Source organism: Anolis sagrei, chromosome 4, assembly GCF_037176765.1.
Source record: "Anolis sagrei isolate rAnoSag1 chromosome 4, rAnoSag1.mat, whole genome shotgun sequence".
NCBI lineage: Eukaryota > Metazoa > Chordata > Lepidosauria > Squamata > Dactyloidae > Anolis > Anolis sagrei.
Genome location: NC_090024.1, coordinates 2104607 through 2117815, shown reverse-complemented (window position 1 = coordinate 2117815; position 13209 = coordinate 2104607). Strand labels below are relative to the sequence as shown.

Here is a 13209-nt window from a genome sequence, read left to right as displayed (position 1 = left end):
GTGCTAAGTTTGGCCCAATTCCATCATTAGTGGAGTTCAGAATGCTCTTTGATTGTAGGTAAACTATAAATCCCAGCAACGACAATTCCCAAATGACAAAATCAAGTTTTTTGAGTGGACATACATTGGAGTGTTAGGTGTCTTGTGTCTAAATTTGGTGTCAATTCCCCCAGTGGTTTTTGAGTTCTGATGGTAGCACAAACGAACATTACATTTTTATTTATATAGATAGATTATTATGGTTATTGTTATTGTTATTATTATTATTATGTGACAGGGAAATAGATCTTTTTTTCCACAGTAGAACAAAGGGTTTGTGGGTGTGGTTTATCAACCTATGAGGATGATTCTGTGGAGATCCTCAGTTCTGGTGAAAGAATGTTATGACAATGCGGTAATATTATTATTATTATTATTATTATTATTATTATTATTTATTTCTGGTATTTCTATCCCATCTCTTCTCTATCCCGAAAGCAGGACTCAGGATGGCTTACATAGGCAGCAATTCGATGCCGTTACATGAACAATTAATACAATAACCATTAAACAAAAACCATCAAAACATTAAAATACATAAAATACATAAGCCATTAATTAAACAGTATAAAATTCTAATTACCAATAAAACCGTATCCTCATGTAAATCGTCTTTCCAGTCCATTTCAACCAAAGTGCTGCTTTATGTCTGCTGACCAAAGACAATTTTACTTTCTTCCTGAAAGCCAGGAGGGATGGGGTTGATCGTATCTCATTTGGATGCGCATTCCACAGTCGGGGGGCCACCGCCGAGAAGGCCCTGTCCCTTGTCCCCACCAGCCGCGTTTGCAATGTTGGTGGAAGCGAGAGCAGAACCTCCCCAGATGATCTTAGGTTACGAGGTGGGACGTAGAGGCAGATGCGTTCAGATAATAAAACTTGGATGGATTGCAGCCATAAAGTAATTAGCTTTATTTATATTATTTACACAAAGAACACAGCACAGAGCAAGGACGTCTGTTCCGGCAAAAGCATCTCGGCAAGAGGGCGATTACAGTCTTCTCCTTCTCAGTGAAGACACACCTCTCAAATAGTTTCCTGATGACCAAATTCCGGTATCATCAGAGGAAGTAGGAAATCATTTCACATCTTGTCGTGCTAGGACAAACTCAAACCTCTGTGGTCTGTTAATAATAATAATAATAATAATAATAATAATAATAATAATAATAATAATCTTTATTTGTACCCCACTACCATCTCCCCAAGGGACTCGGTGTGGCTTACATGAGTCCAAGCCCACAGTACATCAATAAACAAAGCAATAACAAAACAATCAAAGCAATATGTAGTGAATCTTACCTAGTAGGCCGAAAAGGAAGCCTGGATAACAGTAGGGCAAACCTCTTTTTTGAGAGTATATGCCAGGGAAGCAGCCATCTTGAGTGGGGATAACTAGAAGATGGGAGGAGTTCGAGGTCTCCTGGGATTGGCTAGAGCGGATGGGAGGAACCAAGTCTGGGGAGGGAAAAGATTTCAGCTTCTGTGGAGAGGAGGATTGGGAGTTGGTGGGAAAAGACGTGTTTTTGAAACTGGGTTTTCAGAGAGAGAGCGTCTGTGTCAGGCAAGGCTGATTAGCTGACAGGAAGGATCAGACAGATACCTGATTTCTTGTGGGAGATAACATAAGGAATTAGCTCTCTAGACTGAGTTAGTTAGCTGGAAAAATTCTGGGAGAGTTAGCTGATAACTCAGGGGACTACCTAGGTTAGGTTAGTCAGAAACTCATTGCTATTTCTCTGAAATAGAGTGAGGGATTTTTTGTAACCAGCAGCTATATCTGATTAGCTCTGTATGTAACTAAGTGAAGAAACTCTTTTCAAGCAACCATCAAGCTATAGTACACTTTTGTAACAAATCAAGTGTTTTGTGCCTCTCAGAAGAAGAAGTTAGTTGTCTGTTCTTATAAATAAATATTTTTCTATTTAACTTTCAAAAAGGTCTCTATCGTTCCTCATTCTATCAGTCATCCTTTGGGATAATTCAAGCATTGTTAACATCCTAATACCACAGAAAGGTCTCTTATCCAAGCAGTCATTTTGGGAGCTAAGGGGAGAGCTGTGTTGGCAGAGAAGGGAAGAGTTTACCTCAGAAACTCACTTTAAAAATCCTAAGACAGCTTGGGTTGGTGGCAGCATTAAACCCAAAGAAGACTGAAGCAGCGTTCACTCTACCATTACACATTCTATCTAACATCAACTCGCTACCATACTATTGTCTAGTAGTGGTATATTATTACATATAATCCTTTACAGTGGTGTTCAGCTGTGGGATACTTGGTGTTAGATAACCCGCTTTTTGTTACAGTGGTGGAAAGTGGTGTGGTTTATACTAGTATATAACCACACACACTTCTCTATAAGTGGTGCCAGTGGCTAGATTGATATCGTACACTTTCATAATACAATACAATTAATATAAATCACATAACAAAAAATAAACAATAAATCAACAGTAACACGCAAGCATTTAAAACCAGTGGCCGGGCCAAATGTAATAGATTAAAGTTAAAAATAATGCTGGACATGAACAAGGTAGGATATAACTGGGATAGAATTTTCAAGGAGAGGTGAAGGAACGCATTTTGAGGGCATATTGCTGAGAGCTTTAAAAACATACACTTTGAAATCTCCCAATAAATCAAAGACATCTCATCCTGTTATGCGTTGGCCAATATGGTTGTTTGTTGACAAATAAAGAGCTCTCTGAAGACTCCCTTGAAGCAGACACGCTGCCAGAACCCCTGGCCCAGCTCTCTGCCCCTCTCCCTCTCTCTCACGCAGGTCTTTCAGCACTACGGCTTCCACCCCAGTGTCCAGCGCTGGGTCATCGGCCAGTGCCTCTGCGTGGACGACCGGACGCTCAGCTCTTACGGGATCCGGCGGGACGGGGACACGGCCTTCCTCTACCTGCTCTCGGCCAAGGGGGCCAACCTCTCGGAGCAGCGCTTCAAGGAGGACAAGGACTGGGTGGTCCTGCAGCCCGCCCCCTCCCCGCCGACCGACCCCTCGGACGCCCGGCGCAAGTACAGCACGCTGCCCAACCCCTTGTCCAAGAAAGGTGAGCGGGAGGGCGGGCGGCTCCCGGAAAGGCCAAAGGTTGCCTCTGACCAGAAGAAGGGCTTGATCTCGGATGGAGGTCACACCTTGTGTCTGCCCTTCCAGCAGGTTCGAAAGACGGGAACAGGAAGATGGACATTGGGGAGATCAGCCAGTTCCTGGGCTCTCTGCAGCTGGGCAGCCTCCTTCCTGGACACAGCCGGGCCCCTCCAGCTGCAGCTCCTGCCCCTCCTTCTCCTGTGCAGGTAGGAAGGCCTCCTTCTAAGCCCCACCCAGTCTCCTCTGTCCCTCTCCCCAGTCCCTTTCCTCTGGTGCTCCTGCTGTGGATCTCTCTGCTTTTGGAAAGGGACAGAATATCCTCCTATTTTGCTGTATGTAATGCCTTTCAGAACCCTCCTGTTTAAGGAGCTCCATTGGCTGCCATTGTCCAGGTGTTTTGGCCTACAACTCCCAGAAATCCCAGCTGTTAGGATTTCTGGGAGTTGAAGGCCAAAACACCTGGAGACCCACAGGTTGAGAATCACTGCTCTCATTCCTTATTCTGGGGGAAGCGTGTGGTGGAAATAATGCTGATGCATAGTGCTGAGGGTGATGCTGATGAGGGGGGCAGTCCTGAGGTGCCCTTGGGTCAGAGGGCAGGCCAATAGCCCTCTCCTTCCTTCCTTCCTTCCTTCCTTCCTTCCTACCTCCCTACCTACCTTCTTCCCTTGTTGCAGGCTGGCTGGCCCTGCCCCACCTGCACCTTCATCAACAAGCCCACCCGCCCCGGATGCGAGATGTGCAGCACCGACCGTCCCGCCAACTATGTGGTCCCTGGGAGCTACCAGCCGGACGAGACGGAGCTCTGGCGGATCCAGCAGGAGAAGGAGGGCATCCTGCAGTACCAGAAGGTGAGCCCAGAACCCACCCTCCCACAGGTCTGCTTTGAGTCTCCTTCTGGAGAGAAAAGCAGGGTATAAATAATAATCATCATCATCTTTATTTGTAAACCAAGGGGACTAATAATAATATTAGTAATGTGTTGTTGAAGGCTTTCATAGCTGGAATCACTAGGTTGCTGTGAGTTTTCAGGGCTGTCTGGCCATGTTCCAGAAGTATTCTCTCCTGGCGTTTTGTCCACACTTACGGCAGGCATCCTCAGAGGATGAGAGGTCTGTTTTGAAACTAGACAAGTGGATTTATATATCTGTAGAAATTCCAGGGTGGGAATCATAGAATCCAAGAGTTGGAAGAGACCTCCTGGGCCATCCAGTCCAACCCCATTCTACCAAGAAGCAGGAATATTGCATTCAAATCACCCCTGACAGATGGCCACCCAGCCTCTGCTTAAAAGCTTCCAAAGAAGGAGCCTCCACCACACTCTGGGGCAGAGAGTTCCACTGCTGAACAGCTCTCACAGTCAGGAAGTTCTTCCTAATGTTCAGATGGAATCTCCTCTCTTGTAGTTCGAAGCCATGGCTCCCTTGCGTCCTAGTCTCCAGGGAAGCGGAAAACAAGCTTGCTCCCTCCTCCTCCCTGTGGCTTCCTCTCACACATTTATACATGGCTATCATATCTCCTCTCAGCCTTCTCTTCTTCAGGCTAAACATGCCCAGTTCCTTAAGCCGCTCCTCATAGGGCTTGTTCTCCAGACCCTTGATCATTTGAGTCGCCCTCCTCTGGACACATTCCAGCTTAGGGTCAATATCTCCCTTGAATTGTGGTGCCCAGAATTGGACACTATATTCCAGGTAAAGTGGTCTAACCAAGGCGGAATAGAGGGGTAGTAGAAATGATGATGATGATGATGATGATGATGATGATGATGATGATGATGATGTGCACCTAGCTCTCTTCGTGCTCTCTGCGGGAAGCACTCCTTCCCAGAGGGGACTCAGGGCGGATTCCAACAAATTTTGCAAAACAAACAAATACTGACATAAAATCCCAGCGGACCCCCACATATGAAAACAACATTAAAACCTAACAATCTTGAATGGATTTTGCTTTGAAAATATCTTAAATTTGAGTGAATGGTAAGGTATGTTATACTTATTTTGCACAAGTTGCCATTTGCATACACATCTAGACACATTTCATTATTTTTGAATGTATACTTTCTGATTATAAATTAGACTAGCTGTCTCCTGCCACGCATTGCTGTGGCCTAGTCTGTGTATGTGTGTTTTGTGTGTATGTGTGTGTGTCTATATTTATGTATATGTGTATATGCATATATATATATATATATATATATATATATATATGTTTATGTGTGTGGTTTTGCGCATGCATTGTAATGTATTTTTTGTTTTTTGCCTTTTTAAGTATCTTCTGCTGTGTTTTTCAGTGTTTTTATGAGTGATGGTCACTCGTTGGCCTGAGAGGTGTTATATTGTCGAAATTTGGTGTCAATTCGTCCAATGGTTTTTGAATTACGTTCATCCCACAAATGAATATTACATTTTTATTTATATAGTTTGTGTCAAATAATACTTTTTTAAAAAAACTTATCAAATTATCATTACATTTCCATTATTTTACTCTATTATTATTTTTATTACATTTATTATTGTACTCTATTATTATTGGTATTATTACATTTCCATTGTTTTACTCTATTATTATTGGTATTATTACACTTACATTATTTTACTCTATTTTTATTATTACATTTACATTATTTTACTCTATTATTATTTTTATTACATTTATTATTTTACTCTATTATTATTGGTATTATTATATTTACATTATTATACTCTATTATTATTATTGGTATTATTACACTTACATTATTTTACTCTATTTTTATTATTACATTTACATTATTTTACTCTACTATTACATTTATTATTTTACTCTTATTATTACTGTGATCATTACATTTCCATTATTTTACTCTATTATTATTTTTAATACATTTATTGTTTTACTCTGTTTACTATTATTATTGGAAGGATACGTAAACGCATTAGAATAATGGTTTAATCAGGAGCCCCCGGTAGCGCAGTGGGTTAAAGCACTGAGCTGCTGAGCTTGTTGACTGAAAGGTCGCAGGTTCGATTCCGGGGAGCGGTGTGAGCTTCCACTGTCAGCCCTAGCTTCTGCCAACCTAGCAGTTCGAAAAAATACAAATGTGAGTAGATCAATAGGTACCGCTCTGGCGGGAAGGTAACAGCGCTCCATGCAGTCATGCTGGCCACATGACCTTGGAGGTGTCTATGGACAACGCTGGCTTTTCGGCTTAGAAATGGAGATGAGCACCACACCCCAGAGTCAGACATGACTGGACTTAATGTCCGGGGACTACCTTTACCTTTTAATCAGAGTTGGATAGCCTTATCTTAGGTAAATATTCGAAAACATTTCACCTACAGATGCCTCAATTAATGTAATTCTATTGGTATCTATTTCTGTTTTGAAATTGACCCGTAGCGGCTGCATTTCCCACCCTCGGCTTAGATTGAGTCAATACATTTTTCGTTTTTTGTGGTAAAATTAGGTGCCTCGGCTTATATTAGAGTCGGCTTATACTTGGGTACAGTGGTCTCTCGTTGTTTCGCGGTCCGTTTATCGGGGACTCGCTGTTTTGCAGGCTTTTTTATTTTTTAAAAAAAGAATTTCGCCCTCCTTACCTTCCTCTTCGCCACTTGGTCACCATTGCAGCAAGAGGCCCAGACGGTGAAGAGGAGGATGAGGAAGGTAAGGAAGACGATGGTGGGAAGAAGAGCCACCCCCTCGCCCTCCTTACCTTCCTCTTCGCCGCTTGGTCCCCAGACGGCGAAGAGGAGGATGAGGAAGGTAAGGAAAGTGACAGGGGGAAGAAAAGCCGCCCCCTCACCCTCCTTACCTTCCTCTTCGCCACTTGGTCGCCATTGCAGCAAGAGGCCCAGACGGTGAAGAGGAGGATGAGGAAGGTAAGGAAGACGGTGGTGGGAAGAAGAGCCACCCCCTCGCCCTCCTTACCTTCCTCTTTGCCGCTTGGCCCCCAGACGGCGAAGAGGAGGATGAGGAAGGTAAGGAAAGTGACAGGGGGAAGAAAAGCCGCCCCCTCACCCTCCTTACCTTCCTCTTCCTCTTTTCTGCCTGGGGCCCCTTGCTGCTACTTGGGCCCTGCAACTGAGGAGTCGTTGTGGGTCCCAAGTGGTGGCAAGAGGCCCCATATGGCGACGAGGAGGAGGAAGAGGAAGGTGAGAAGGGCGAGGAGGGAAGATGAGGGTGCATTCCTACATCGCGGAATTTCACTTATCGCGGGTGGTCCAGGAACGAAACACCTGCGATAAGTGAGGGACCACTGTAAATATGGTACATTGGCACAAGTGATATTTTTGGTTGTTATTTCTGTGATTTCACACACACACACATGCATATATATCTGTATAATGGTTCCCTGGAAAAACAATTGAAATTTGAAATGCTGTGTGTTTCTCCCTCTGGAGCCTGTGAAGCCTTCTGGGAGGCCTTCCTGTTTTGCTCACCTGGGAGGGAGGTACAGAGTAGTGGGGAGGGCTGGAGGACAGGTGGTCAGCGGAGCCCTGAATGAGGAAGGAGACCCCCTGTCACACACACACACACACCCCCTTCCATCCGGCAGGCGATGACTCTCTTCTCTTCTTTCTTTCTTCTCTTTCGGCAGGAAAAGGGAAGGAGAGAAGACGGTCCCGCCGGGCCCCGGGCTCACCTCCCTTCCTCCCTGGAGGACTTCATCCACCTCTCCTCGGAGTTCTCCTCGTAGCCGTAAAGCGCAGGGCGGGGGCCCCTCTCCACCCGCAGCCCCCCGCTCCTGCCTCGCCTTGGTTTGGGCAGACGGACCCTCCTTGGAGAAGGACTTGGCGGCTGGCTGCAGCGTGGGGAGAGAGGCCGTGCCCCTGGCGCCCTCCCCATTTGACCTCCAGAAGCAGCAGCACGTTGGCGTTTCCGTGCCCCCCTGACCTCTGGGGCTGAGCCCACCTTCAAAAGAGGCCAGGAGGGAGGGGTGGAGCAGATGTCTCAGGGATCTCCTCTCAGGAGGACATGGGAATGGGGGTCTGGCCTGGCACTCAGTCTTCTGTTTACTCTCTTGCTCCTTCTGCTTGCTCATTCCTGTTGTAGGAGTTGGGCACAGAGAGGGTCAGGCCTTGTCCTTCTGGAGCGGGTCGTAGCTTGGACCTCTCCCTCAGTCTTCCACCCTAACTCTCTCCTGAGTCCTCCGGCTTGAGGTTGGTGAAGTTGATGGAGAATGCTGGAGAGATCTTTAGAGGAGACAATGCTTAAACTTCTGGTTTCCAGGAATGGAGTGTCAATGAAGAAGTTGATGATCTCCCAAGCCTTCCTGGAAGTCTAGTATTGACTATGAAGCTGTTCCCAAACTCTCTCCTGCTTCCTCCGGTTTGAGGTTGGTGAGATTGATGGAGAATTCTGGAGAGATCTTTAGAGGAGACAATGCCTAAACTTCTGGTCTCCAAGAATGGAGTGACAGCGAAGAAGTTGGTGGTCTCCCAAAGCCTTCCTAGAAGTCTAATATTGACTACGAAGCCAAAGTATGTTGTCTTGGCTGTTTCCAAACTCTCTCCTGAGTCCTCCAGCTTTTCCCAGTCTCTGGGCTATTTGAAAGAGGAGTGAGGTTGGTGAAGTTGATGGAGAATGCTGGAGAGATCTTTAGAGGAGACAATGCCTAAACTTCTGGTCTCCAGGAATGGAGTGTCAGAAGTTGATGATCTCCCAAAGCCTTCCTAGAAGTCTAGTATTGATTCAAACTCTCTCCTGCGTCCTCTGGCTTGAGGTTGGTGAAGTTGTTCTCCCGCTCTCTGGAAGAGTTTGGGATCCAAGAGAGTGACCCATCGTGGCAGGAAGTGCTGTTGAGATGGATCAGACTCTGGTTGCAATGGGAGCCCTGCAGAGCCAAAGCCCAGGCCGTTCCCATCGCCCACCCCATGAATGACCTCTCTCCAGGACATGGTCTGTGGGGGGCATTTTGTCCTGGGGTGCCTTGCTAAGGCCCCCGTTCAACACTGGAGCTGGCAGAGCTCCCTCCTGTCTGACTCCACGGTGCCTTACTTGGGTGGCCCCCATGTCCTTGCTCCTTCTGTGTGCCCTAGCTCTTTGGTGGAGCCAGCAAGAGAGGCGCTGTTGCCTCCTGATGCGAGCCGTCACAGTTGATGGCTTTGTTGTTGTTTTTTGGGCAGTCTGTCCCATTTGCTGTCCTGGGCTCAGGAAGACAACGGCAAAAGGCCACTATAAACACAAAAAGTAATACCATTATATAATCATAAGTATGTATATCGTATCTATGCTGTAGTACTACAACATCCAATGTACTAGCAGTTGGTTGTTGTAGGTTTTTTTGGGCTATATGGTCATGTTCTAGAGGCATTCTCTCCTGACGTTTCGCCTGCATCTAGGGCAAGCATCCTCAGAGGTGGTGAGGACCTCACAACCTCTGAGGATGCTTGCCATAGATGCAGGTGAAATGTCAGGAGAGAATGCCTCTACAACATGGCCATATAGCAGCTTGGTTGTAGGGTTTTTTGGGCTATGTGGCCATGTTCAAGAGGCATTCTCTCCTGACGTTTCGCCTGCATCTATGCCAAGCATCCTCAGAGGTTGTGAGGACTTCACAACCTCTGAGGATGCTTGCCCTAGATGCAGGCGAAACGTCAGGAGAGAATGCCTCTTGAACATGGCCATATAGCCCCAAAAAACCTACAACAACCCAGCGATTCCAGCCATGAGAGCCTTCGACAATAGTAGCAGCTTGTAATGATAATAATAATAATAAGAAGAAATAATAAACTTTATTTATACCCCGCCACTATCTCCCCAATGGGGACTCAGAGCGGCTTACATGGGGGTCAAGCCCGGACAACATATTACAGCAAAAATAAAACATAAACAACAAGCAACATCATCAAAATTATGTGGAAAAAAACCCCAAAAAACAACAGCATATGAATACAGTAACCAAATAACATTACAATAAACACAATTGCAGTGACAGTGAGTACAAAGGATACTTAACAGTGATGCACAATGCAAATCTCTAAACCAAAAAATTCCTTTATGTGAGATAAACACTTGATTCTTACAGTAAAATGCACAAGTTGATCAGTCCTTTTTGAAACGTTTGTAAGTCCTTTTTTGCAAGTCTCTGAATCAAGGACTTCCTAATGATTTGGAGACTTGCAAAGGAATTATTTGGTTTAGAGATTTGCATTCTGCATCTCTAGTTTTTGGAAACTTTTGGTTCCCAAAAAGGACTGATAAACTTGTGCGTTTTGCTGTCGGAATCCAGTGTTTATCCCACATAAAGGATTTTTTTTTTTTGGTTTAGAGATTTGCATTGTGTATCTCTGTTGAGTATACAGTGTACAAGCTGCTAGTACATCGGATGTTGTCGTACTACAGCATAGATCTGATATACATTCGTATGATTATTTTTGTGTCTATTGGCCTTTTGCCCTTGTGCTTCGGGGAATCCTTTCTCAGGAAGACAAAGCCACCCAAAAAGCTGGGGCTGCTTTCCCGGCCTCTCTGTGCCTTGCAAATGCACTTCTGCACCTGCATTGAAGTCGGCCAGATAAGCCAGGAATGCCCCACCTGGAGCGAAGTCCTGCCCCACCTCTGCCTGGAAAGCACTTTCTGTCCCTCCCTGGAGCCCTTTTGCACTTGGCAGGCCGGCCTCTCTGCAGGATGGGGCATTTTTGGCGTCCGTTGTAAGGCCCCCCGATATCCCCCACGATGGTTGCAGGTGGGGGCTGCGTGCAACCAGCAGGAGTGGCCTTGCCCTCTCTGTCCAAAACACTGTGATTTTACTGTGATGGAAGTTCCAGGTTCCCTTTGGAGACGGATGAATGTTGGCAATACCTGTTTGTATATTTGATGTCCTGCCACGAATTGCAGAATGTGTCTCCCTTGTTTTATTAAATGACTTCTTTGGTGAGAGTTACCTGTTCTCCCAGATATCTGTATCACATACAGCAGTGTTTCTCAATCTTCCTTATGCTGCGACCCCTTAATACAGTTCTTCATGTTGTGGTGACACCCAACCATAACATTATTTTCAGAACTGTAATTTTGCTACTGTTTTGGATTGTAATGTAAATATCTGATATGCGGGTGTATTTTCATTCACTGGACCCATTTGGCACAAATACCTGATATGCCCAAATTTGAATACTGGTGCGGTTGGGAGGGGGGGGGGAGGTATTGATTTTGTCACCTGGGAGTTGTAGTTGCTGGGATTGATAGTTCACCTGCAATTAAAGAGCATTCAGAACTCCACCAATGGTGGAATTGACCCAAACATGGCACACAGAACTCCCATGACCAACATAAAATATTGGAAGCGTTGGTGGACATTGACCTTGAGTTTTGGAGTTGTAGTTCACCTACATCCAGAGAGCATTGTGGACTCAAGCAATGATAGATCTGGACCAAGCTTGGCATGAATGCTCAATATGCCCAAATGTAAACACTGGTGGAGTTTGGGGGAAATAGATCTTGACATTTGGGAGTTGTAGTTGCTGGGATTTATAGTTCACCTACAATCAAAGAGCATTCTGAACCCCACCAGTGATAGAATTGGGCCAAACTTCCAACACAGAACCCCCGTGACCAACAGAAGGTATTGGAGATATTTGGGATGAATTGACAGTGATTTAGGGGGGGATGTAGTTCACCTTCCACCTTTCTGATGGGTCTTTGGCGACCCCTCTGACACCCCTTCGTGACCCCCTCAGGTTGAGAAACGCTGGCATACAGGAAGACCTGTCTATTTTCTGCTCCTCTTTCCTAATGACTTGTTAATGAAATACTGAGAGGAATCTGGAGGCAACACTCTTAGGTCCTTTCTACACTGCCTTATAAATTCCAGATTATCTGCTTTGATCTGGATTATATGGCAGCATAAAAAGGTAAAGGTTTCCCCTGACACTCGAATAATTAATAAATAAATCTAGTTGTGTCCAACTCTGGGAGGTGGGGCTCATCCCCATTTCTAAGCCAAAGAGCCTGCCTTGTCCGTAGACACCTCCAAGGTCATGTGGCCAGCATGACTGTATGGAGCACTGTTACCTTCCTGCAGAAGCGGTACCTATTGATCTGCTCATGTTTTCGAACTGCTAGGTTCGAAACAGCTTAAGTTCCACCCACTCCCCAGATTAGAACGGCCAACTGTTCGGTCAGCAAATTCATCATCATCATCATCATCATCATATTTAATTACTTATTAATTGCCCGCTATCCGAGATGCTTTAGGTGATTCACAAGCTAAATTGTAAAAGATAAAAATACATACAGAAATTGATGATTAACATACATCAAATGCTCTAGTGAAAAGCCAGGTCTTAAGTGCTAGAGTAAAAGGCCCTCAGTCACGCATGGCTCTCAAGTAGGGTGGCAAGGAATCCCATGAGGCAGGGGCAGAAATAAAGCCCGCCTGCGCCTGGTCCTTTCCAAGGGCACTTCTCTAGGACCCGGTATATGGAGTAAGTCGCGTTGGGCTGGTCTTTGCGACCTCCGATGATGGGAGAAGGAGAGGCGGTCCCTAAGGTACGATGGACCCTGGCCGTAAAGAGTTTTAAAAGTCAGAACTAGCATCTTACACAGACCACGGGACTCAGTTGGAAGCCAATGCAAATGCCGCAGCACTGGTGTTCTATGGCATTTCATGGGCGTTCTTGTGAGTAGCCTGGCTGCCGCATTCTGAACATTACGGAGCTTTCGGGTTGTAGACATCAGAAGGCCAACATACAGGGCGTTGCAATAGTCCAGTCTAGAAGTGACCGTGGCATGGATGACAGTTGCCAGAGCCTCGTCAGATAGGTAGGGAACCAATTGCCTCGCTTGTCGTAGATGGAAAAAGGTCTGTTTGCTGGCAGCAGCGACCTGAGCTTCCATTGTCAGCTGCGAATCCAGGACGACACCTAAGCTCTTAACGATAGGCGAAGGAGATAGGGCAGCACCATCGAAGGTGAGTAGCAAATGGGTCAGACCAATTGAGCGGCCATGCCAGAGAATCTCAGTCTTCACCGGATTCACCTTCAGTCTACTAGCACTTAGCCAGTTCGACAGAGCTTCCAGACATAAGGTGAAATTGTCTGGTATTGACATTGCTCCCGACTCCAAGCGCAGAACGAGTTGGGTATTCATA

At 45.6% G+C, this 13209-nt stretch overlaps 1 protein-coding gene across 2 annotated transcripts in view; it reads left to right on the top strand.

The window, feature by feature from the left end:
- The window catches only part of SHARPIN (SHANK associated RH domain interactor), a 45519-nt gene that overhangs the window by 13977 nt on the left and 18333 nt on the right, over nt 1-13209 (top strand). The window contains exons 6-8 of one of the 2 annotated variants that reach the window (XM_060776033.2): nt 2823-3099; nt 3207-3343; nt 3815-3988. In XM_060776033.2, coding sequence (XP_060632016.2) covers nt 2823-3099; nt 3207-3343; nt 3815-3988 — 588 coding nt within the window. Of the gene's footprint in view, nt 1-2822; nt 3100-3203; nt 3344-3814; nt 3989-13209 lie in introns of both variants that reach the window. The other variant, XM_060776032.2, reaches the window with a different exon arrangement.